Source organism: Accipiter gentilis, chromosome 10, assembly GCF_929443795.1.
Source record: "Accipiter gentilis chromosome 10, bAccGen1.1, whole genome shotgun sequence".
Classification (NCBI taxonomy): domain Eukaryota; kingdom Metazoa; phylum Chordata; class Aves; order Accipitriformes; family Accipitridae; genus Astur; species Astur gentilis.
In genome coordinates this window covers 24,629,944-24,656,010 of record NC_064889.1, presented here as the reverse complement: position 1 = coordinate 24,656,010, position 26,067 = coordinate 24,629,944, and the positions used below count along the sequence as shown (strand labels likewise).

Sequence of the window (26,067 nt, the reverse complement as noted above, 5' to 3'; positions counted from 1 at the left end):
ATGTATTTAATGAGGTATGCACCCAGACAGATTTAAAATCTCTGCTCTGTTGAACCACACCAACAGAACTGAATAACCTTGCTGCAAATCTTAGATAAACCTTGCTGCAGACTACCACAAACAGTTCTGATATAACAGGAGTTTGCTGGCATTTTTTTTTCTGAATACCCTGAGAACCTACTTCACACTTTTAACTATGGGAGCTAATAATGAGAACACGGGAGTTACTTTGTAAGAAACAGAGATGTCTTAAAAGAATAAGGCATTTCAGTTACAATCAGAAGTGTTGACAGCTGAAAGGAAAGTGAAACAAATAGATTCGAAACATGGAAAAACACTACTTATAATGCTTTACAAACATTTCTTCAACAGAATGAGCAGTTACAGCAGAAGGGTTTAAAGCCTACTACCATCACCATTAAAAGTCACTTCCTGAACAGCCAGAACCTCTCAGAGTTTCATTCTGTTCTTGTTTTGTAATAAACTCACAGGCCTAAATTGCAAAAAACACAGAGGATTATGAAATAATTGAGCTAACAAAGAAACCCCTGCTACATGTTGTTTTCCATTTTTTTTGAAGGTATAGGCAAATTAGAAACAAGCATACAGAAAGCAGGGTCTATCATGTAGCCAGACACACGACCCAAAACAAATAAAATTCCCCAGATCTTCCCCACCCTAGCGCATTCCTTACAAAGGAGGACAAGAACATTTTTATTTGCAATGTTGAGGGCACTAACAGATACATCAAGTAAAAACGCAGTCACAAAAAAAAAACCAGCAATAAAGGCTTGCAGGTTTATTACAATTTCATATGTCATAGGAACCTTTCTGACACAAATATAAGTAAAAAGAGGCAATGCCTTAAAACAAATGCCACACACACATCCATAGAGTTTTGCCAGTGGATTGTGTCAATCAGTGGTACAGGGAAGCAGAGCCCGACAGACAGCCGTGCTGGCAAAAGTCTCTCACGTTGCTGCAATCTGAACATGAAAATTCCTCTCCCCTCCTCCAACACAGTTGTGTTTTATTTGAGGACACAGCCTAGCTCTACCAGCAGAAGTGCCTCTGCCTCTACAAGCACTATCCAGGCTACAAGCCCTTGGCCCATGTCACACTGGTACCCTAATCTTAGAACAGGCAGGATAATTATAGCAGGGAAACAAACCAAGTGCTGTCAAACACATAAAGTAAATACATGAAAAAGCTGCAGTTTATAATCTTTTTTTTCCTGTCACATCTCACCTCATCACAATTCAAACCCCTTGCTGGCTTAGTTACACTAGCAAAGCTGAAGGGCAAAGACACAAAGCGTTTTGCTTCAGGAAATCTTGCTTTATTTTTCCTGTTGCCTGGAGTAGTGAAAAGATCACTCTCAGCAGTACTCCTGCATCTGCAGCAAGCTACAAAACCCACCACAAAGAGTCTGTCTCCCAACAACATCAAATATCCACAATGCAAGTAACTGCCCCTACCTCTGGCTGTTTATCGGAATTGGCAAAATGTTTTGGTTTTTCTTTCCTAACACGATAGAAAGTAACAAAACAACAACAACAAACCCAACCAAACAAAAATAAAAGGATATACACAGCTACCAAGGACAGATTGAAAGATAGCTTGCAAACTGCAATTACAGATAACTAGGTGTTTAGTTACATGTTCACATACAGGTAAATACATGTTCCTACAAATCTCACACTAGCGCACAAGAAATTGATGCTATTTAGCTATGAAAAGGTTGAGCTACTTGCCACTTGCCTAACTTTGGCAGGAGAAACACAGCAAGCTAACCACAAGCCAGTTTCAGATACAACAAATTCCAGTATCAAGCACACTAGATGTTCTGATGTTGTGCGTTTTGGTACCTGTCATATCTAGGCATATCTAAAATTCAAAGAGAGGGTGAGGACAGTAGAAAAACTGCTCTAAGTATAAAAAAGTACGAACAAGCTTTACAGAAACTCAACTTATCTTAGTTTAGCAGAGTATTTCTATTTTGACTCACTGTAAAGACCTTCACAGAGTTTATAAGGTAACTCTAATCTATAAACATGCATCTGACATTTCCTGCTTGACAACACAACACAAGCATGCGTTCCTCCGCAAAAACTGCATTAGTCATGGGGATTGCTTGGTTCGTTATATACACTCCCGCTTCAGCCCACATCCCCTCACCCAAGGCTTTTGACCACAGTCCATCCTTCCCAAAGCCACCAGGGCATTTTGCTGTCTTATGATAAATCACCTAATTGTCTGTGTCAGGCAGGAGATCCACAGAAGCAAAGAGGCCAGATTATCTTCCCACCTCCCAGTTGCTTGTTTCCAAATCTGTGCCACTTTTCTCCTGTCGGATTGTGTGAACTCAACCATTTGATGCAGTTCATGCTACAGCCACACGAGCAGGTGCATCCCCCTATTTCTGTGTGTTGAGAAAACATTTTCAAACAACTCATCTGGAAACAAGGACTATTTCCTGCTCCATGCCTACTTCAGACAACCAATAAGGTTTGGAAGAAAATGGCTTAAGGATTGCAAAAGCAATCCATGGGTGGCATCCTACATCATCCACCTACTTCTCTCCTGTGACTATCAATAGGAAAGAATGTTCTACCTACAGTGCTCTCTTTCAAAAGAGTTAGTACACTTTTTTAAAAGCTAACAGATATGAAAATTGTTTAAGTCCCCCAAACCAAAAATTGCATGTAGACACTTATGAGGTAAGGAGGAACAAGAGTTTTCTCCAAAAACATCCACAAAAGGACTACTAAATAAAAAGCATCAGGCTGCAGCATCAATGAACGTTTTGTAGCTCCTGACTCACCAAGTTCTCTCAATAAACAAGCGTGTCTGGTTGGAGAAATGTGTCTATGCCACACAACAGGACCATTCTGCTTTGTGAATGCTGTTTAGGCATTCAGAGTAAATACTTCACCAGGAACCTTAACTTGTACCAGAGCAGCCAACATTAAGTGTCATTTACTTTGATTTCTCTCTGCAAAGAAAACAGCAGAAAGAAATCTTTATTTTTAAAGAATGGTTTTCCACACAAGCCCAGTCATTCCACCCATCAAGGTAAGATGGCCAGGCTGGGCAGTTTTCTGGCTAGAGAAGTCCCATCGTTAGCACAGGTCAGGTTAACAGGTCAGACCAAAGAAAACTGCTTTCAAGAACTGGACCTTGTCTCACTGATCTATGAAGATTGGGAATTAAGTTTAAAAACAAATAAAATCTACATGTTAGTGCCTCTAGATATGAAATTCCTTTGATAACTCTGTGTGGTGGGTCTCACTGGCAAATAATTCAGAGAAGTGCAACTAAAAAGACAAGTGGATTCAGGCAGAAAACGTCATTCTAGACTGGAAAATACATGGGGGCTAAAACACTGGTTTGAAATGCAGGAGACAAGCTGTAAATCCTGCTGCTCAAGGAAGGATCAGATACAGGTTATCTGCTGAGATCCAACACCACAGATTGTGAGCCTTCACCTTTTTTTCCCATTTTTTGAAGGGAGGGACTTGCCTGACAGGTGAAAACCAGACAGCAAAAATTTATCATAAATACCAGCACCACAAGGTACTGTCTTCAAAACAGCATACTCATCCATCAGAGGCAGCGTTAATAGTTCCAACAATTTGATTAATGCTTTCTAGAAAGGGTATTTTTACATCCCCAGTAATCAGCCCCAGGATCTATCTGGAGAATTTAACAAGTTATTTCCGGATGTTTATGATAACTAGAAGCTGTGAATAAGCTTCAAAATACATTCAAAAGATTTGCCAGCACAACAAGCAGCATTTGGCTAGGTACCACACCGCATTTTGTGCCTAAAGCTATACAACAGGTCCTCCACAATTCTCTAAGCATTAACATGAAAGTTAAAGGGGAAAAAAAAGAAAAGAAAAAAATGACCTCAAATGCTACTCAAAAGATGGATGAAGAGAATAAGTAAAAGGAGAAGGAAGAAACGAAAAAACAGATGACGAACAGCATGTCACTCATTTATAATCAGCAATTTAAGACAGTGACAGTAAATTTCTTGTTACTAAGGACGCAGTGCTTAGCAATAGTTTGCTAACAGTCTCAGAAATTAAGAATCATTATCACAGAAGAGGGCAAGCACTGCAACAAGTCACTTCAAAGGCAAAGCGTAAGACAGAAAACCCTTCTTATTACACCCTTGTACTCTTTAGTCTTCACCACAGGAGCCTCCACACTGATACCCTGCACAGCACCTTCTGCCCCAGCGTTCAGAGGGATTGGCTCCGGCTACAGTTTGCATTAACAGTGTGCACACATTCACACTTGCAAAGCTCGAACACCATCTTCAAGGACGACGCAAATGGAAATTTACCCCTTATGAAACAGGGAAACTACTATTCAAGGAATTCCAAAATGCACTTTAAAAAAAATAAAATATCAAAATTGTTCTTTTTTTCTAATAGAAGCGACTAGGAAGCATTAGATTAGTATGGAAATGGTTTTGAATTAATCTCAGTATGCCTCCAACACCCAGCTGTAAAAATACAGGAGAGTTCTTGCATGCTATGAACAGCCTCTTTAACCCCTGATATAAATCTTCAGAGAAGAAAGCTGTACCTGAGCTACATGAGCTCTCTACAGTTACACAGACTAAACTCTTGGGCTCTAAGACATTTAAGATTTGTGAAAATGGGAAATCATGAAGGCAAAAATATTCTCATCTTTTATGAAGGCACATTCCCTAGTCCTAAATTCTATCCGCAAGACTCACACAAGGAAGCTATCAAGGCTAAACTATAAAAATTGAAGTCAGTCTACCGAAAATCTGCAAGAGGGAGTGAAACAACCAATTCATGGAAGCTCAAGCGCCTCGATGACAGGCTGTAACTTCCTGCATTTGTCTAATGCAACCAAAACACTCAAAGGTTGAAGTCACTGTAATTCAAAATGGAGGGGAGGCAAAAGCACAGAACAGTCATAAATATCCAACATACTACAACCTTTAAGGAGGCTATTGGTTTTCATAATGAAAACCTCATCTGTCTCCTAGAGTGGTATGTACAATGTTTTGGCAAGCAGGGCAGCACTAAAAGAATAGGTACAAACCAATGGCAGGTACAAATATTATTTGCCTTTTGTCACACACGCAAGGAGACAGGGTATTTCTTACTCAAAGAAACCCTATATTTACACAGTATATCAGGGCTCATAAAGAATATGTCACAATTGTATGACCAAATCTAAGCATTCGTCTAGCTGGCAATAAAAATAGATTTTAATGCATTAAAAATGCATCAACAAAATTATGTCCATAGGTTGCAAATGCCAAAAATAGCCTGGACTGACCTACTCTTGGCATCTCCACAGATGTGGGCTTCCTTAAGGTCAAACACTGTATTCATGATTTTCACCAGGTAACATATTTCTTCCGATGCCAGCAGAGAAAGTACACTATAAAGCTTAAGTCATCCGGTGTTACTTACTTTAGCATGCTCACAAACAATATATTTCCTTGCAAATTATATGGTTGCCTATCTGTTAATATATACATTATGACCCTTGAACCAGCCTACCCAAATGATGAAGCTTAGATTCAAGCACCTGCTAACACTAGGGATCTCTGGCAGTTTAGTGATCATCTAAAAACTGCAACAGTTCAGTCTAATGGGCTGCTGAACTTGAGGTCCTGCAATTTCCCACTCCCATCCTTCTGTGTTCAGTTCATGTAACAACTTACCAAGTATACCATAACCACTTAACTCTTAATTCCACAGATCAACTAGTACAAGGAACATTTTTCTTAACCACTCTTGGCAAACGTTGCTTGCTTCTATCTGTCATGCTGGTAAAACTGGACTAACCTCAAATTTAGTAAGTTTTAGTCAGGTCAGAGCAATGCTCTTTCATACATGAACACAAATCTAAGCTCTCCTTCCAGCCCACAGTTCAGGGGCCTTCACCTAATCCTACGCCAGTGACACTACCAAGTTCTTAGAGATGTCGGTGGCTTACTGGAGACAAGAAAACCCATAGTGATAAAAGTAACAAAATTCATGGACGAGTGGAAGGATGTTGTAAAAGAAAACAGTACCACAGCTCTAGCCCCACTGAACTGGCTGCTAGTAACAACAGGCAGGCTGAGTTTGGAATTTTTAATATAATCCCCATGTGCTAAAAGTTGTCCTATGTTTTTTACAGATGTCTGTGGTATTTTGCTATGCTATCATACATGTGAAATATCTTTGAAAAGCCTTGACACATATAACCTGGCAAATTAGTGTAGGCAATTGCCCTCCTAGACATCCACTCCACCCCTTTTCCCTAGAGGTTATTTCCTCTGGAAGAGAGATTCAGCAGAACCGACTGTGTGCCCACGTACCCAAATTGCCACTTCAGTGCCTGAACACTTAAATCTCTGGCATACTTTTTTTTTTTTTTTTTTTTTTTGTAATATGATGGCTTGCAAACCACATTGTGTCCTGCCTTGCCTCCCTGGCTGCACATTAACACTGCCGTAGCAGAGAAGTGGAGCAGGCAGCTGGTGCAGTAACTTGCTCAAACTGCAAAAGCTAGATTTGTTGCAGAAAGTCTGCCAAGACTTTAGTCATGTCTAAATTGTATTTGATTTAAAGTAAGTCACATTTTATCTTAATCCATAACAAAAGTTTTACCGTTCTCAAGAGATTTTATTCACTAGGTGAACTATATTATTACTTTTGGTATTAAATAAGGTTGCTGACACAGTAGTAATCTTCATTTCAGTTCTTAGAGACTCACGTTTTTTTCAGCCACGCTCAACTAAATTGTCCTAGTGTATTTATCTTTGCAGATGGGAATTATTTGTACAGAGCTATGCACTAGCATAATTTTCATGACAACTAATTGCAGAAATACTAGTTTAGACAATCTCTGGATACAAAACAATGTGCCTCTCTAAAGACAAACAGCTTACACCTAAGGCTAATAATGAAGACAATTATTTTCAGCTATTTGGGAGAGGGTCATTGCCAGACAAATTTACTTTTTATTAAGAACGTTCTTATCCTTAACTAAGCCTTTCAACTGGCTGACAGAAAAGCTAATTCCTATGCAATAAGCTTCAGTGAAGCCCAAGCCAGCCGTAGACACAGCTGTCCAAAGAGCTTGCTAAACACAGTATGTCTTATTATAATCTAACAAATAACACAAAAGGTCTACAGCGGTATAATCAAAATACAACAACTTATACAGCTCTCAGTAATAGTCTGAAAGATTGTCTCTTTGTATAAAAAAGAAAAAAATTAAGAACAAGAAATCTCAGCTTCTGGAAGCCATACAAGAGGTCACAAACACACATTTATTTCCCCTCCCTCAGGGATTTTTAAAAAAAAGAACATACATTTTAAAATATACAGTTAAAACAAAAGCAATGGTTACATAAACAATTTGACTAATTTGGGATTTACAGATAGGGAGTCTACTAAATGAGAATCCTTACAGCCGTTCACTTTCAGCAGAACGCTAGAGAATGAAGCTCTAGTTACTTTCTAAGTATCTAAAATACCTGCACAAAACACATGTAGCTTTTGGAAGTCAGTTTTGAAGGAAAGCTGGAGAAGAATGTACCTGGAATTCAATGAATGTACTTACATTGCAACATGGATAAAAAGGCAGCTTCCACAAGCAGCTTACAGAACCTCTTAGCAGCAAGACATACAACAATTTCAAGATCTACATTCCTACATTCAGTGTTTGATGTTTGCTCGCAGCAGTTATTTAAATCTCTACTGCATCAACAGACATCATTTCTTTGTATGTGTTAACCAACTTAAGCATCACTTGATTAAAACAAATTACTGCCATAATAAATGCATATTTTCCTCCAAAATTTAAAAAAAAAAATTATTTCTGCAGCTTACAGAACTGCAAAGCAATCTATTCTCCACATGCCACAAATTACCACCTGGTGTTGAAGAGTCAGTTGTCCACTAAAACCAAATAAACTTTTGCTATTTAATTAGCTTCAAATGAGGTAACACTTCAGGATATGAGATTATACAGTCAAATATACCCAAAACACTTCTAGATAGACTATCAACTTTTTTTTCCCTTCATTTGTCCGATTTTCTAGGATGCAGCACAGGAGACAGACTACGTCATTACTGACTATTATTCTGGTATCTCAAAAAGTTTTAATTAACAATCGTATTAAATTTGGATACTGACTTGCAAAGTGCTGAACAGCAGGCTGAAGCCAGTATATAATTGAATCTCATTTCCCTTAAAAGTAACCAATTGCTACATTAATGCCATGACAGAAAGAGAACTAGAAAACTGGAGTTATCTGTTCGCAATTCTCACTTTAAAAAAAGATATTTTAAAGCCAAAATGGCACGTGATAAAATTAGTGTTTTCTTTTAGACTTTGAAGCAAACCTTCTCACAGAATTCTGTTCTGAGGAATGTATCCCCAGGCTTTGTGAATTACACCTAAAAAGAGCAATTCTGAGATGCTGAGCTCCATCACACAAGCAGGATCTGTCCACAGAGCTAAGGACAGCAATGGCCGTAACTCCGACTGGCCCACAGCTGCCATCAGCCTTGTCACTGGGTACCATGTTACACCTTCTTAATACACCATCTCACAAGATGCATGAAAAAGTTGGTAGTGCTTTTATCTGTAACCACAGGAGTATACAAAATACCGCAACAATAGTTAATAACATCTAGAACAAAAACTGGGGAGGAAGGAAAGGCGGAAGGAAGGGAGAAGAACAGGAAAATTAAGAGATCAGATAAAACATCAGGTATGGGAAATAATAATTTATCATTAAAATATTTCCCTTTCCAAAGGAAGAAACAGAACACAAATGAAATAAATCTGCTGACAACAAATACCTATGAAGCACACTGCCCAAACACCCTATTCCCTTCTAATATTGGTCCACCAAAAATAGTAACTTATTACTACTAACAATTAGTCTTAATTGTTATTGCAGAAATAAGAAACAGAGCCACAAGTTCCCACTGTGTCAATAAGCTGAAAACAAATAATCCATCAAGCAATCATACTGGCATTCACATAGTCATCTTTTTTAAAAAAGAAAAGGTAGTCATTCTGCACATAATTTATTTCACACGGTCCTCAAATTCATGTATAGAAGTTACATAGGGAAGCCAAACCACATACTTCTTTTTAAGTAGTCATATAGCAAAGTCATCGAGATGAATTAAAAGCTTGAACAGTACTATGAAATCTTCCTTTTACATTACTGTTCCTCAGAGTATCAGGTAAGACATGCTACACGTATCACGTATCTTCTCACCAGTTCTGTGAAGACTGCCTAACCATGACGGCATGAAACCAAGGGAAGCCCCAAGTTTCATACATCAACATTCATATAGCATAGATTATCATCAATTGGCCTCTCCTTTGATGAAGTAGTGATTTCAAGCATGTTCTAGTGAAGCTCTTCAAAATCACTCCTTTAGTGCAGTTTTTCTAAGTCTTCATACAGTGCAGGCAAGATAAGCATTTTCTCTGCTGAAGTCTTCCTCCTCTTTCAGGAGGAAACACCCATTCTCTTGCCTTTCCTCTACTTATTTCTGAAACACAAGCCACCATTAGAAAGCAGAGATGATCCTAGTTCTTTGCACTCTGCTTGCTTAGTCCTAGTCTTTCCTAGAAAAAGCTTGTCTTAGATGTTTGCTGGAGACCAAAGGACTAAGACTCCTTTCTCTGTTCCTTAGCTGTTGAACACTTCTCTGCTTCCCATATTTTATCTATCAATATTGCAGTGGCCATAAACAAAAATATGCAAGATAGGCGACGTTTGATGGAAAGTAATACTTTTTATTATATTTAGAGAAAGAATTTGCACATCTGAAATGTTTTTCAACCATATCAGTTGGTCTAAGAAGAATTACTATCTCTTTATATTTTATCAAAGCATCTATCTGCAAACCAACAGGTTCAGGTTTTTAGGCACCAGTCTAAAAGCAAGACCAAGAAATAGTATTCACATGTTTACATGGCCCTCCCAGTCATCAACTTTCATCAAGTTAAGAGATAAATGCATATGAAATTCAAAGTTGCTAAACATAAAGCAGTCAAAATTGGAAGAAAACCTAAATTTCGCACGTGTTTTTCTCATTAGGTAGCTGATGGTTCAGGAGAGGAACTTGGGCATCACTACAGATGAAGAGCTTTTCATGCAGCTACAGCTGAGTAAGCGTATTTGCAGGGAACTAGTAGGCTAGACAACCTTGGAAGGTCCCTTCCAGCCTCAGATTCTGTGGATAAGAGTATTTTTCAGAATCAAAGGCAAAGTCAAAGAAGGGACTCAAGAACTACAAATGAGATATACAACATATCTGGTCCTACAGTCACTCCAAAAAGGCAAATAATTGCAAAATACATACTGTAAACCTCAGAAACATGGGCAGACGTGGACAGGAGAAGAGGGCATCAATGTAGGAATGCTTCGTCAGTGGAACATGACTACCTATGAACACCCTAGGAACACAAAGGGCTATGCAACCAGATCAGAACACCACCCAGTAAAATCACTCTTATCTATGCTAGCTCATTTTTTTCTCTCAACAAGGTATCTAGAATAGAGAGTAGCCGCATAATAGCAAAGTGCTAGCAGGAAAACTATGCATGAACCACATGTAGCCACCCAGTAATTCAAGAAAAGTCAGTTTTTCAAACTCTGAAGAGCTATTGTCTGTCGCAGCACAATAGGAAACACAAATTATAGGTCTGACTAATTATAAAAAAGTTAAATGAACATGAAAGCCTAATTTATTCCTAACTGTACGGATGCATTAAAAAATGTGATTATTTATTACATGCAACGATATGACATAAATTAACATTTACATCACATATTGAGACAGATCAATTTTGAAGTGCCAAAATACATTCATTATTGCAGAAAAGAAATCAGTAGCTGGATAAAAAAAACTTCTGTCACTTGTCCAAGCCCAGGTGAAAATACTGGCAGTCAGAAGTTCACGTCCCATTTCAAAACTCTTACTATGTCAGTACTCAACCTAGTTCCCACAGAGAGGGATTTAGGATCCTAGGTCAGTCAAGTTAATGAGACATGGATGACTTCTTTGGCTGCTACTCACGGCACTAAAGCATCAGTAAGACTGTCAAGAATCACACTGATTTCATTCCAAGTACTAGCGCAGCTTGGAAAGAGAGCAACAGGGCAGCAGCAGTGCCAAATGCTGAATGCATATCCTGGGGAAGACATCTAAAAGAGGCATGGGGACAAAGAAAGAAAGCAGGAAGCTCATTTTTTCATATCACCCACAACAACTAGTTTCTTCTCACTATGTAAAAATGCAAAAAGATGATGGAATAATAGGAGAGGAAGCAGACCTTCCTGCTTTTCTTCAGCATTCAAAAGAGGATTAAAAAAAAAAGTTTCAAATGACAACATGCAGCCAGAGACAAACTGAGAAGATGCAATTTAGGCAAGGCCTAGACTCCTGACAAAGCTAATCTAACTCCACAATCCTACTTCACCCCTCAGAATTTGGGCTACTCTGTCCTTCCTCCTCCCAGTGCTGTCCACACCAGAAAACTGTATTTTTACATGTATTAGCTGCATCGTGTTACCTACAGGCTGGAAGACAAGTATGCAGTGCTTAAGAACCCATTAGCTCACAATGATTAATCCCAGGACAAAACATTAACAGCGCATTAGAAAACTAAGAATACATCCTTTATGCAATACTTTCCTGGCCCACATATAGCACAGACAAGGCGTATAGGAATATTTCTTTCACAGTCACACTGGCACGTTAAGGAGAGATACTAAGGATGCTCACTCAGTGGGAAGAGAGGTATTTCATTTCCCGGTGCCATCAATTTTACACACTGTCCCTCTCCTCACCACCTCATCCTTCAAGCACTGTATTTTTCTTATAAGCAAAGTAAGACTGAATTCAATTAATCTATTCACACAATAACCCCTGCCCTGCATGGAAACAAACTGCTTGATGGAATGAACGTTTTTATAAGCCAAGTTTCAGCCACACCTATGATTTAAAATACATGAAAACTATTGCAAGTAAACTCCAAAAATGATACTGCATTTAACTTGGCTTCAGCCACAAGAACAACCAGTATTGAAAGAGCTGCCTAAGAAAACTTTGATAGCAAAGTTAAAACTTCCATGGAAATCCTGACCAAGTGAAAACAGAAAACGTGCAGTGTTTCTGTAGCACTAACTGCAGATACAAACACTCCCTTACTTTTCCCACCCTGCAGTGAGCTGCCTCCCCCCAAACTCCCACACCACTCGCAGGGCAGAGGGAGGATGCTGCTCCAGTCACTGCTCCTTTTCATCCTTACTGACCAAACTATTGCCCCACCTCATTAACCACACTCATCCAAATCCCACTCTGAATAGGAATTTGCATATATACAAGGCTTTTGCAGCTCATTAACGTAATTTGAATGACTCTCACATGTTCATGAATTTATACTCTGCCCGTCCCTTTTTACATATACCGGCCAAGGGACCGGGGTGGGGGGCAGATTATTTAGGATCTCATGACAAAACGAAGCATTTTCTGGGTTTCAGCCTAGTATTTTAGTACAAAGTGTCTTCACCCTTTTGCCTCCTGATAAGACTCACTAAGTAACATATAGCTTCCATTTCCAGGTAAGGATGTTGTAATCATCGTATTACTTCACAACCTTGCTCAGCCTCTAAGTCAAAAGCAAAGGCCAGTCCAGTACTGGGGAAAAAATAAAAATAGAGGCATCAAGACATCAGTCATGCACAAGCCCAAGGAATGAAGGAGTCATTGCAGTTAATCAACTAATATTTAGCTTGAGCCCTTTACTAAGCTCTGTGAATGTACTCTGAAAAACAAAGGCACATTTTTAGAGAACTTTTCTAGTTAACTGAACATAGGAAACAAGTTTCAACACATCTCTGCTTCCCCTTAAAACAGCTTGGCACCACCTCAGAGTTCTACATATGTTTAAAAACAACAGAATAGTACAGGTCAAAGGAAACTATGAAAATCCAGTCCGCACACACAAGCTGGATATTCTTACAGCATTAATACTGTTCTTTTTAAAAAAGCAGGCCATAGATCCTTAGCTTGCTATTCAAAGTTCTTCTATTACCAATGTTTCCGAGTTGTTCCAAGACCAAACAATAGAGGAAGGTCACGCATGGAGTTCTGCAAGGGCCTATGCTGGCACATGTAGCTTAACCTATTCGTTAACGACCTAGAAAACGAAGTGATCAGTGGGGTGACAAAGTTGCTAACAATATGACGAGGTCGTAAGGATGAAGGCAAACTGCAGAATCAGTGAAAGACCTCAGTGACAGAGCAATTCATGTACATAAATGTAAAGTGATGCCTATGGGGAAAACCAGACCAGACAGAGCTAGCTTTACATATAAAGTGATGGGCTCTGGGATGACCTTTACCACACTAGAGCAAGCTCCTGGGCCCAAGATAAACAGACATATGAAAACATCAGCTCAGTAGCAGTCAAACACATTGTTAGAAATCATTAGAAAGGGAACCAAGAGCAAATGAGAAATCATTATACACTATATAAATCCCTGGTTCACCCAGATCTCAAAGTGTCTCAAGGTTTTGATGGTCTGATCTTATAAAAAATATATATACACACACACATATTAGAAGTGGAAATGTTCACGGAAGGATAACAGAAGTCCAGCATGACTTCCCTAATTAAGAAATAGCAAAAGCTAAGACTTTTCAACATAAAAAAATAGAGAACATGGGCACAGATATATGACAGCAATCTAGAAAACCATGAACAGCACAAGGAGAGTGGACAGGGATCAGCTGTTCAGGCTCTTTTATTACACAATATAGTGACCAGTGGATGAAGCTGGCTGGAATCAGGCTCAAAACAAAATGAGGAGGCTCCTCACACAGCAAGCAGCAGAACAACAGAAATCCCTACCAAAACACTGTGAACAAAATAAGCTTATATAAGGTTCAAGAGGAACCTGGACAGGCACTTGGCAAATATATTTATTATGGCTTGCCCAGCTAGTAGCCCCCATTGCATTCAGAGGACTGAGCTGAAAATAGCTGGAGACCAGGAGAATATTGCAGGGAGGTGACAGTTATCTCTCATACTTTGTCCTGTTTTCATTTTTCCCTACGCACTCACTTCTGGAAGCTGTAGGAGAAAATACTGAGCCAGATGGACCGTTGGTCTGAACCAGTACAGCTACTTTTACATTCTTAAGATTCAGTTTATTATGCATATTTATTTTTAGCCATTTCCTCAGTAACCCAAGTGACATTGTCAAGAGCCTCTAAAAATGTTACTTCTCAACTGAAAGAGTCAAATTTTAACACCAAAGAGGCAAAAGTGGAAATTAACTGAAAACCTGTGTGTACACCCTTTAGAAAAACATTATCTAAAATACTTTTAATTCAAACCGACAACAGTTCTGATACTTAATTAAAAAAATTTGAAGCCCTGCCATCAAGTGGCCTCAGCATATTCACTGACGAGATACTGCTAAATCGACACGGAACCTACAGAAAAGAACAGCTTTGTTTCTGTACTGCTGATGAAGTTTCTACATTTCTCATTTTGGTGCAATATATTTATAGGTGCACTAACAACTCCACAGATAGCCTGAGCAGAGCTGTCTCTAACAGATTTTTCAATAAGATGAAAATCTACACAAATACTTGGACAGTTTCAAAGACTCTTATTTTGCACCAGGGAAACAAGATACAACATCTGCACAGAAGTGACATCATTTTGTCAAGGGAGTCTCAAGAAACAATATGAGAAATTAATGTATCAGAAAACATTCTCATCCACACAACTTTTTACAACACAATCGCAACACAATTGTGGCTTTTTACAGCCACAATCCTGTGGCTCAGATTAGAGGTTTCACCTGAACCGAACACATTATCCCTATTGTATTTGGCCCCTGCTTATATCTGCTTTTTAAAAAAATAAATACTAGTGAGCTGCACCTATGCTAAATTGCCAAACAAAACTATGTTCACTGCTATTTCCATTCTATACTCTATTCTGCATGTGAACTAATAATGGTTTCATTTGAAAAGCTGAACAGAGTGGCCTTGCTAAGTTCAGACCCTGCTCTACACAGAGGGCGGGAGGAACATCTTGCAGAAGACTGTACATGAAGGTAAGCAGGAAGTTTCAGCCCCAATTCTCAAATGACTCTCCCGCTTTAAGGGACAGTAAATTTCATGTGGCTGGACAGTGAATGTAAGCTATCTGCTTACACAGCAAAAAAAAGCTGAGATGCTTTTCTTAAGAAAAAAGATGCACTTTCTCAGGAAGAAGCTCTGGCACTGTCGCATGCAAAACAAAGCTGGAGGTACCTTGCATAGATGGCTATGCTGATCAAACCAATATGCAGAAGGACCAAGATTAGACTAGACCAGTAAAATGACTCCCAGGACTACCAGTTGTTCTGCAGAGATACACAGAGTCAATTTTAATCCCAGAAGCAACTAGGGATAAATTATTTTCCTAAACTCTGCCTTTTGGCTCAGCTGCTGATCTGCCCCCCTTTGGGAGCCTCAAGAACAGCAGCATCAAGCAAATACACAGTGAAGAGGGCCAAGGCTGAAATCTGATGGACCTAAGGCACCCTATTGCAAACAACACCACCTGCATACAATGGATCCTACAGCTGCTCAATAATGAGCTGTACAGTATGGAAAGGTAAAGCCACAATTGTGGCTGGCAGCTTGAGTACGTGCCCAGTGGAAGAACCACCGTGAATACAAACCCCTACAGCTTCAACATAAAATTCTAGTGTACCTAAAGCACTCTGTAGTTTTACACTTTGTCATCTCTAGAAGAGAACTGGTTTTTTCCTAGTATAAACCCATCTTAGAAAACCAGGCCTCTAATCTCAGCTCTGCCCAAAGATTATGACTTAACTTGTGCCCAACACAAATTTCTGAGAACATTTATCACATATGTTTGCACACTCAAATGGCTGTGGCCACATAAGATGCATCTTCAGGAAGTGAAGGCAATACTGCAACCAAGCAGTAAGGAGACTGAGCTCAGTTTTCCATCTGTTTAATAACCATGCATTTAATGGGAGAGAGGGAAAGAGTGGGAGAGCTTGGTATACCAATTTTCAAAATGGACAAGAATCCTATGGAGCCTCCTGGTAAAGAGATGTCTACCTACTGTCTGTCATCTGTCATCATCTGCCCTCAGAAGATTCACTGCTTTTGAAAGCTAATTTTTTGAAGCAACCTCCATCTTTTCCAGTGATACCAGTCAACAGACTCAGGAACTACTTTTGCACATTTCTGAGGATGTTAAGGATTTTGTAATACATCTCCACCAACAGAAATCCACAGGAGTAAAAAATCCTCAAGAACTACATCTGTAGCATGGAATCATCTGCCCCAATCCCATCCCCAAACAAGCTGCTGGTATCTTACTGTCAAAGATGTGAGGTACAGCAAGATGACCTGGCAAGAGGCTGGGGGAACAGGGCTTATTCAGCCTGGCAAAGAGAAGGCTTTGGAGGAATCTAATGGGAACCTTCCAACGTGTGAAGGACATGTCCAACATTTTCTCATGTCACTGAGAAAACAGAGCCAGGATCTTCACAGAGGTCCACAGCAGGAGAATGTGAGACAACAGGCACAAGCTGAAATAAGAGGTTCAGGCTGGATATAAAAAAACAAAACAAAACAAAACTGTTTTTACCATGAGAACAGTTAAGCTGTGGAAGACATTGCCCACAGAGGTTGTGCAGTCTCCATCCTTGGAGGTTTAAGACCAGACTGCATAAAGTCCTGAGTGACCTGTTCTGACCTCATAGCTGATCCTGCTTTGAGCGGGAGGTTGGACTGGAGATTTCCCAAGGTCCCTTCCAACCAAAATTACCAAACAATCTATGGTCAGGATCAAGGGAGCAACTAGATGTCAAGCTGAAAATAACACTAAGAAAAGCTAACAGGAGAGTCCTACTGAACTCCTACTCCTATCTAGAATCTTACGCTAGATACTAACAGTGAGCTAATTTCCAATAACAACAATTTTTCATTATGACATACTAGTCTGTAAGGAAAAAAGAAATGCTGGAAACTCTCATTGCATCTGCATTGCTGGCCATGATTTCTCTCTGTATTACTTAAGTATCCTGACAATCCCAACAAATCATACCTGGGCTGGAAACTGGGGAAAAAGCACTCAGTATACACTACATACATGCAAGGCATAGGGAAGAAAATATCTACAGAGATAAAGGGGTGCTTCACAGCTTACTATTCCGGAAAAGTTGTTGGCTGCATATCACCTCCAAAGCAGAGTAGAGGTTGAAATTCCCCCTTTGTTACTCTCTCCTGCTGTTAAACGTACTTCTAAGATGGAAAATGGCAACTGAAGCATTACCTACAGCCCATGCAGTCCTGGCAGAAGCAGAGAGGAGGCAGAACTCATACATGTTTATTAGCATGTATCCAGAAAGCTCATTACCATTTCCTAAACAAAACAAGGGAAGTTCACTACAGAGCAATCTTCAGTGATGCACATAAAGCAAGTAACACTTACCTGCTTTCCACGCTAAATAAACTTTAGCATACCCACAGAGTCTTTGCTGTAGAGCCTAGGACTCTATCCTTACCAAGCAATGGCTTTAAAAGGCTTCTTTTCCTTCTCCATTAATTATCATGCCACTTCCTATATAACTCTCTTGTATATCATCTCCTATAGAGATAAAGGTCAAGCTTAGGTTGACCTTTGGTCTAATTGTATACTACCTTTTCATTTCTTTGTTTCACATATTCTAGACAAGCCCCATAATACCCCACCTTCTGCTAATTCTTACTCTCCCCTAGTCTTGGAATACAATGCTTGCTTACAAAGCACTCTGGTATCCCTCCAGTATATGCTAAGGGACAGAATATAACAGGGGAGACATGGCAGTACATCTATACCCATCTCTAATCCCAACAGGAAAGTAAGATTAAGCAAATTGCTGACAAACTCCTGGATCAATACAGCTGCAACAGATGCAGGAGTCTCAGCAAAACAGTAAGAAAAGAAATGACAATAGAAAGGTCTGTATTACAGACACAGAGACACAGCACACAGAGAACAATAAAATAATGTTACCTGGTTTCATTTGGTTCTGGTGACTATTGAAAATTTGGAAGATCAGAACAAGGCTAGGTAAAGTAACATCTCCCATCCCCATCCTCAACTCTATATATTCTCATTTTCAAAGGTTTAACATCATCTACTTTTTGTTGTAGCCCCAAAGCTTCTAATTTACTTCGAAATAGCCAAATTTTACAGCAGTGACTAGTTGCTCAAAATGGCTTTGATAGTGTTGACTAAAATTACAGAAATAAGCACCCTTTTGTAAGCTACTGGAGCTCCTTTCTTCTCCTCATCCCCCCTCCCTTTAACTAGCAAAAGAATCTACTTTTAAGAAAGGCATATATTTTCATGAACAGACCACCATCGAAGGTACTACATGCAATTTTTGCATCATAAAATCCAATCACCTTCATTTTTAAAAGCCCAAACCAACACTCCCAGCGTTTATTGGTCTACACAGAGCTGGAATAGTGACAGAGCAACGAGACAATCAATACCTGAGCTTGATCAAGAGGATTCCGAAATTCAGCTGCCCAGGCATGTGTCACAGCAGTCACCCAAACAATACATTTTCCCTTTTCTCCCCCCTAAAGAACAGGGCAAAAATACCTCTGTGATTCTTGCAGGCATATTTGTGTGTTAACCAGAGGTGAAGTTCTTACTTACAGGGGACAGCATGAGCTGAGGCAGCTGGACTACAAAAGACACACAAAGTATTTATCAACAACTCTTTAACATAAAAACCATGTTTGCATTCTTCACTGAAATTGTGGCTTTCAGAAGGCTTTTACTACTTTTTATGGAGGGCGATAAAGCGTTTGTCCATTAGAAGGGCACCTGTAACATCTTTCATCAAAGCAAAAGTTTCTATAGTGGAGGCACAGCAGCAAAATTAAACAACCATTTCTGAGACAACTTAAAGTTTGTAGGTAGAGTTCTTTCCTTGTGGAGCCAAAGGGCCAAACACCAGTATCACCATGTAAGAGAAAAGCTGCAAGAGATCCAATCCATTTTCCAGCCACAAATCCTCTGGGACACTGGGTGATCCCAAGGCCCCACAAAGTAACCCTTTCAAAATGTTGATTCACAGCAGTAATATTACTTCAAATTCAGTAGTTTCAGCAGAGACCAATGAACCCCACATTGATGGAGTCCACCAGCCAACTAACCCTCATGTTAAGCCCCAAACTCACTCATGAGTATTACTACAGTCAACAAGGATTACAAGAGATGCTTCAGAGAAATGCAGCAGCTAGGCACTCCGAGGATCGGAGAGAGCTGGGGGTATCTCAGAACAATTACAGGGAGCACTCACGTCTCAAGTGTTTGGAAGTTCTGTTTTGTTTTTCACTATAATGGCACTAAAGAGAAAAATGATCAGATGTTGACTTCTACGAGAACCGATTACAGGAACTGAAATCCACCATGCCAAACACATTAGTGACAAGTCTGCACTTATCTTTGTGCTCTATATGTATGCAGGTCAGAGTATAAACCATACCAGTCATCTACATCCCTATAAATAACTGCAGTATCTGAAGATATCTTAACCATCTACACCCTGCTTCATGGGATGCTTTTAAATATTTGTCGTATGTGTCTGTCTGATCCATAAACATTCTTATCAATGGCCAAGCAGTCCTGAGCTCTTCCCCTCCCTAGGGTAACATTTTTTCTCTTATTCTCACGGAATAAAGCTAAATAAGATGCATCTTCTACCTGCTTCTTAGCTTCTAAGCCTTTTAACTGTAATTTCTAAATACCTTTATAACCGAAAGAGAAATTAACTGTAAATCCATTAAAAATAACTACTATGATCTACAGGTTCTTATACCTTCCTTCCTTCTCACAAGTGTCAATGAATAAGAATTTCACCTGCATAGGCCTACAAATACTTCCAGGAAATACTACCCTAATGTTCGTGGGGGGTTTATACTAGAAGTGTGCTGACAGTATGTTTACGCGTACGCAACACGCAATCTGTTTTTTATTGGCAATAAATAAGTGTTATGGATTGGGGCTTTGACAGTTAAGCAGTGACGCGCAGCTGCCAATTTTATTTATCTGATATCTGCAATCCAGTGTTGAAGACCAAAAGCTCAAAAAAGATACCTAGACCAAAATACAGTTAAAAATACAATTATACTGACATACAACAAATTACAGGCATGAAAATAACGTAATCCATGGACTGAGATAACAATGAGAAGTGGATTATATTGACTTTAATCACAGAAACACGCAACCCCAGCAACTTAAAAAAGGATTAAGCAAAAATAGCGCATAATACAGAAGAGTAAAATTCTAATTGAACACTGAAATAGGTAGCTTACAATTATTAGCCCTGACAATGCAATTTAACACAACTGCATTTCCATACCAGAGATCCATTTGTCACTATTACCACCACCTGGAAGCTGTGCTACTAGCCTCTCCCCCTCAAAAAACTGCTTCCCTGTATTTAGCCGGGGGGGGGGAGGGGGGGGGGGTATTTCCCAACTGAGTATTTTTAAATGGTTTGTTTTCATCACCATTGTGTGGAAATGCTATTATGAATTTTCATTCAAACTCTTGGCTCACTTTTTTTTTTTTTTTTAAGTATAAATTGTGTCTAACAAGAAACACACCAGGGATCTCTTCAATCCCCAAAGGCACTTTCTTAAAAGGAGAGAGAACAAAGGAGAAAACCTCCCAGCATGTGCTTTCCAAACCAGCTTCTTAGGACAGTATCAAGAATGACAATACTAGAACATAAGCTTTTCTTTTTCATTCTTTGATCCATGTATAATTGAATTGATTATTGCAAACTGTGTAATGATTTCCAAAAGACTTGAGTAGAAGGCAAAGATCACAACAATCTAATAACCAATTTAAAGAGATGTAAGAAATATTGAAGGAAAGATTTAATCACTCAAGTGTACTCCTTCCAATTAGAAAGAGCTTTAAATAGCTTACCTTGAGATAAATTAGAGTCTGTATGCAATTATACAGGAATAGTAATTAAGATGAGGAAAATTCACATATGCCTCAGCCTATAGAGTTAGGGAGGTAATCCACAGAAAAACAGACTTTCGGTTACCTTGTTTCATCAGCAGAAATGAAAACATACTGGTTCAATTTATCCAAAGCTTCAAGAGTCCCAAAGAATTCAGTAACCTTACAAGTCTGGGATCTGCAAACTATGTTTGATTTATCTGATTTTTTATTCCCAGCAGGACAAACATTCTCAAATGGGGCAAGAGACTGAAATACTCTTGATCATGGTAAGAAAATACATTACAGGAAACGCTATTTCATGATTTAGAACTCTATGAAAATTATGGCAAGTAAGAATGATCACTGTTTTTCTGGAGGAAGCAAGAACTTTTATTTCATTTATTTTGTGCATTTGGTAACACCACCTGTTATATCACACTCCCCAATTTACATGTGTGTACATTACCCACATATACCCCCATGGTTCTTTACACGGGAAGGCAAGAAAGTTTTAGAAACTTGACTAAGTTTTTCTGACAGACTATATGGCAAGGCAAGTGAGTTACTGTGCAACTATTACATTTTATTTTAGTTTTTAAAGGTCACTAAATCTGAAATCAATGCCATTTGCTAATTAATGAAAGGAGAGAGGTGAAAAGACTTTACCTAAGAAAATCAAAATAATTAAAGGAATTCACTGTTCATTCTTCAGATAGCAGAGTCTTAATCACAAACCCTCCCTCAGTCACCTTTCGACTTTCAAAAAAAGAAAGAACTTAAAGACACGTTTTCTGGGAATGCATTCCTGCTTAAAAATACCCACTGCACCCAACTACGATATAACAGCTTTCCATTAGCCACATTTTTCCAAGGAGCACTCACCTCATCCAGTACCTAATAACTGAGCTTTACTAATTCTGGAAAACCAGTATGTGACAGCTACAAACTCTAAGCATAAATTTCATGTCCCCTTGTCTTTCCCTCTCCTTCCTGACAGAGGACACACCCACACACCTCTTTGTACAGTCTAAAGAAAAGAAAATAATGTATTGGAATTCTTCAAAACATGAATTTATGAAGTAACTATTTTTTTATGTAAACTGCAAAGCCCCCATAGCTACCAAAAAAAACCCAACAACAATTTTTCACAGAAGGCAGCGCTACCATCCTACAATCCCAGCTTGCAAGCACCACAACATATCCTGAGCAGCAAAGTGAAATTGAAAATAAACGAGTCAGTTTGGCATTTACCCTTCAGATCCCTGAGGCAAAAACAGTACTTGAAAGAAAGAAAGAAAAAAAAAAAATCATAATTTCTCTCTATCAGTTCTCAAGAAGCAGGTTTCTGAAAGGGATCAATAAAGAAGTCCAGGATGACAGGGAGACACAAATACACTTCTACGAAAGCTCCACCTGTAAAGCTGCAGAGAAGAAGAAAAGGAGAGGCCTCTACACTACGCTTGTGCAGACCAATGGCACTCCAACCTAAGTATACCCACCCAGAGCCCGGAGGCTCCACGATGGACAAGAGGCGAGGCTTCAGGTTTCAAAGCTCCTAAGATCAATAAATTGTTGATTTTCATAGTAAAACTAGCTCTCTTCTCTTTTAACTCTATTTGAGTCAGTCTTGCTTGTAAAGGCATCACATAAACCCAAGCTGGCTACTGTGCATCAAAAACTCTTAAAAGTCAGTTACCAAAACACACTACTCCATTTGCTACACTAAGATTAACAAAAGTTTAACACTGGAATCACATCTCAACCCTTTACCTCATTATGTGGGAAGCACAATTTGAAAAAAAAAAGGCTTAGGGACAACACAGCTCGAGCAATAGACTCTGCAAGATTCCCAGAAAAACAAAGGCCAGAGGAGGATTTAAAGGAAAATCTATTTATCCTAACCTGGCAGACACAGACCCCCAAAAGTCAGAACACACACAAGATTTTATACTTCTTTCCATCCTGACAGCTCTTTAAGCATCTAAAAATGAAAGCACAAGAAACCTTTGATACACAGAAAACTAAGACCTAGCGAAACTCTATGGAAAGACAAAATATTTCCCTAGTCATACTTTACATATTCTCTAGTTTGCGTTGCACATTTAATACATTTCTGATTTGTGTCTTTCTCTGTATTAACTTAAAAGTATGAGACAGAAGCCCCCCTGATGAATAATGACCCTATGACAACCGCAACGAAACTCTCAGACTTTTATATACATCACCAGGTGTGCAAGGCAGACTTTGCACCCACACACACCTTGTTAAAGTGATTGGAAAGTTTTCCGGGGTCTTTTTTGTTGGATTTTTTTTTTTTTTTTTTTTTTGGTGCACAGCATGCATACCCTGCCACCCACTATTCCACCACTACTATTCCTCAAAATACCTGATGGGATGCGCTACGCGGAGCTGCTCCCTTTCCTCCACCCCGGGCAGACTCCCATCTAACCCCCCCTCCCCGCCCAGCTTCACCCACTCGGGGAGCTATAACTTCGCTCGAGGGTGCTTCGGAGCACCAGGTTTCCATGCGTTTCGCAGGATGACAGGGACAGCCACAAGCTTAACATCAAGTAACTCCTCAACATCTGCTTGTGACGTCCTTTATTTACCGCGGTGGGAGCGGGGCGAGGTAAGCGGGGCTCCCCCGGCAGGTCCCCCCCCCCTCCCCCGCCCAGCCGGGCGGCGAGGGCGCTCGTTAGGAGCCGGCCGCCTGTCAACGGCGGGCAGAGCCGTTCCTCGGGGCTCCCTCCCCGCCCGACGCCGCTGGCGGGAGTCCCCTGGAAACTTTGCGGGGAGCCCAGGGAACCGTCCCCCGCCTCGGGGGCGGCCGAGCCGCGCTGCCCAGCGCTGGCAACTCCCGGGGGCTCCCCCGGCCGTCGCCGCCGCCGCCGCCCTCACCCCCACGACGGCCCGGCCCGAGCCCAACCGCCCCCCTCCACCGGCCCTGAGGGGAGCTCTCCCCCGCTGCCGCCCGGCGGGGCTGCCCGGCGGAGAGCGGTCGGGCGGGAGGCGAGGAGAGCAGAGAAGAGGACAGCTCCGCTCCCCGCCCCGCTCCGTCCCTCAGCCCCCGCTGCCGGCGGGGCGCCGCCGCAGCCACCCCGGCAAGGCAGCGCCGCGGGGCGCCGCACGGCGCCGGCAGCGGCTCGGCTCGCCCCCGGAGCGGAGGGGAGCACAGCCCCGGCGGCCCCGAGCGCGGCAGCGAGGAGCATCGCGAAGGGAATTGAAGCTGCGCTTTACCTTTAGTTCCGCACTGTCCGCCATCTTGCAACTCCAGGCGCAGGCGCAGTGAACCCCGCCGGGACACCGCCCCCCCGCCACCCCCCCGCCGGCACGCAGCGCGCAGCGTTTGAATCGCGGCGCCATTTTGTCCCTTCTCTGCGTTCTGCCGGGCGGGGGGTCCCTGGCGGGGAGCGGCCCGCAGGATTCCTCCCCTGGGCTGCGGGCAGCCCTGGGTCTTCGGTGGGGGATCTCCGATCCGCCCTGGGGGCAGCGTGTCGCCGCTGCTGCCGCCCTGCCTGGCAAGTTTCCCCGTGGTAGCGCGGCCCCCTCTGTCCCGCTTTCCGCGCTGCTCACTCCGTGAGGGGAACGGGGCGCTGAGGGGAGAGCGCGCAGCGTTCCTGAGGCCGGGCCGCTGAGGGTGCCCGCGCCGCGGGTCTCCTCAGCCGCGCCGGCTAGAGCCCCCGACTGCCGGGGGCCTCTCGAATAGGGTCACCAGAGGGAAGAGGTGGATACGCATTCTTGTAGTAATAGGTTGATTAAAATTGGAATTTGCAACTTAGTCCGCAGCTTTAAGTGCCTTAGGAGTGGCACAGCACGGGACTAGGTTGGGGTCTCAGCGGGCGCCTGGGTACCCCGCTCTCCCGACGAGAGCGAGGCGGCGCGGGCCGGCCGGGCTCCGCCGACGCCGAGGGTGAGTGCCCGGCTCCGGCCGAACCGCTCTGCTGGGCCGCGGCGGGTGGCACCGCGGCTGCAGGACCGGCTGGGAGAATGTCCTGCCATCAGCCGTCCTCCGGCTCCCGATTTGTACGAACAGCAGCACAAAGCGGGAAAGGTTAAGTCTTTATTTCCCTGAGCTACTGCAGGGGAAGTTCAGGGCATCAACGTAAGCTTGCCCGGGTTTTCCTCATACTTCGGAAAAGCGATACAAGTGTTTTTAGGAGGGCCTACAGAATCAGAGCAGAGCTTTTGGATCCAAATACGCCCGTGTCGTGTAATTTTTTGAGTAAAATGTGGGTTCTTGCAACAGCAGACCAGATAATGCAGAGGAGAAAAATATATACCAAAAATGCTACTGGTGAGATTACTTCATCAGTTGTGGAGTTGATCGGCTTAAATACTAGCATTTAAGTCACACACCTTAGCTTGATTCAGCTTCCTTTTACCTACGTGTTACTCTGTTATAATTACAGATTGCCATGACGCTTTCTCCACTTGGCCTTTGCCTTCATGCATAGGACAGAAAAAAATTTGTTGTACACCATCAATATTGTACATCCTTTCAAGTGAGAGAGAAACAGAATTTGCTCTTTTTGCATAGCTGCTACAAAATTCATCGTTGTACATTCAGAAAGCACTTACTTATATTATTTGCATTGCAAGACAAGCATTCATGTCCCCACTCTGCAGATTAAAGAAAGCATGCTTGAGGCCACACAGGGAATCCCTGGTAAAGAAATTACCACTCATGATTATTACTGAATTATAATTTATGTCTCCCATGTGACCTGAATAGTTAGCCACAATTTAAAATTAGGTAGTTTCCATTGAGGGAAGAGTGTGATACTGGAATCAAATATCTTTCTACTAAGTAGCTTTTTGATACCTGTTTATTGGTAAGAATAAAGTCCTGATTCTGTCCTGTTTATTGGTAAGAATAAAGTTCTGTTTAGTTGTTTATTGGTAAGAATAAAGTTCTGTTTAGCTGTTTATTGGTAAGAATAAAGTCCTGATTCTCTGAACAAAGGAAAACAACCCACATCT

The 26,067-nt window shown here is 41.2% G+C and overlaps 1 protein-coding gene across 3 annotated transcripts in view; it reads right to left on the bottom strand.

Annotated features, from left to right (window-relative positions):
* PIAS1 (protein inhibitor of activated STAT 1) overlaps positions 1–24,450 on the bottom strand; it is a 63,428-nt gene extending 38,978 nt beyond the window's left edge. For 2 of the 3 annotated variants that reach the window (XM_049813393.1, XM_049813392.1), the window contains exon 1: positions 24,325–24,375. In XM_049813393.1, coding sequence (XP_049669350.1) covers positions 24,325–24,348 — 24 coding nt within the window. In that variant the 5' untranslated portion in view covers positions 24,349–24,375. Of the gene's footprint in view, positions 1–24,324 lie in introns of all 3 variants that reach the window. The other variant, XM_049813391.1, reaches the window with a different exon arrangement.
* Between the last annotated feature and the right edge of the window lie 1,617 nt (positions 24,451–26,067).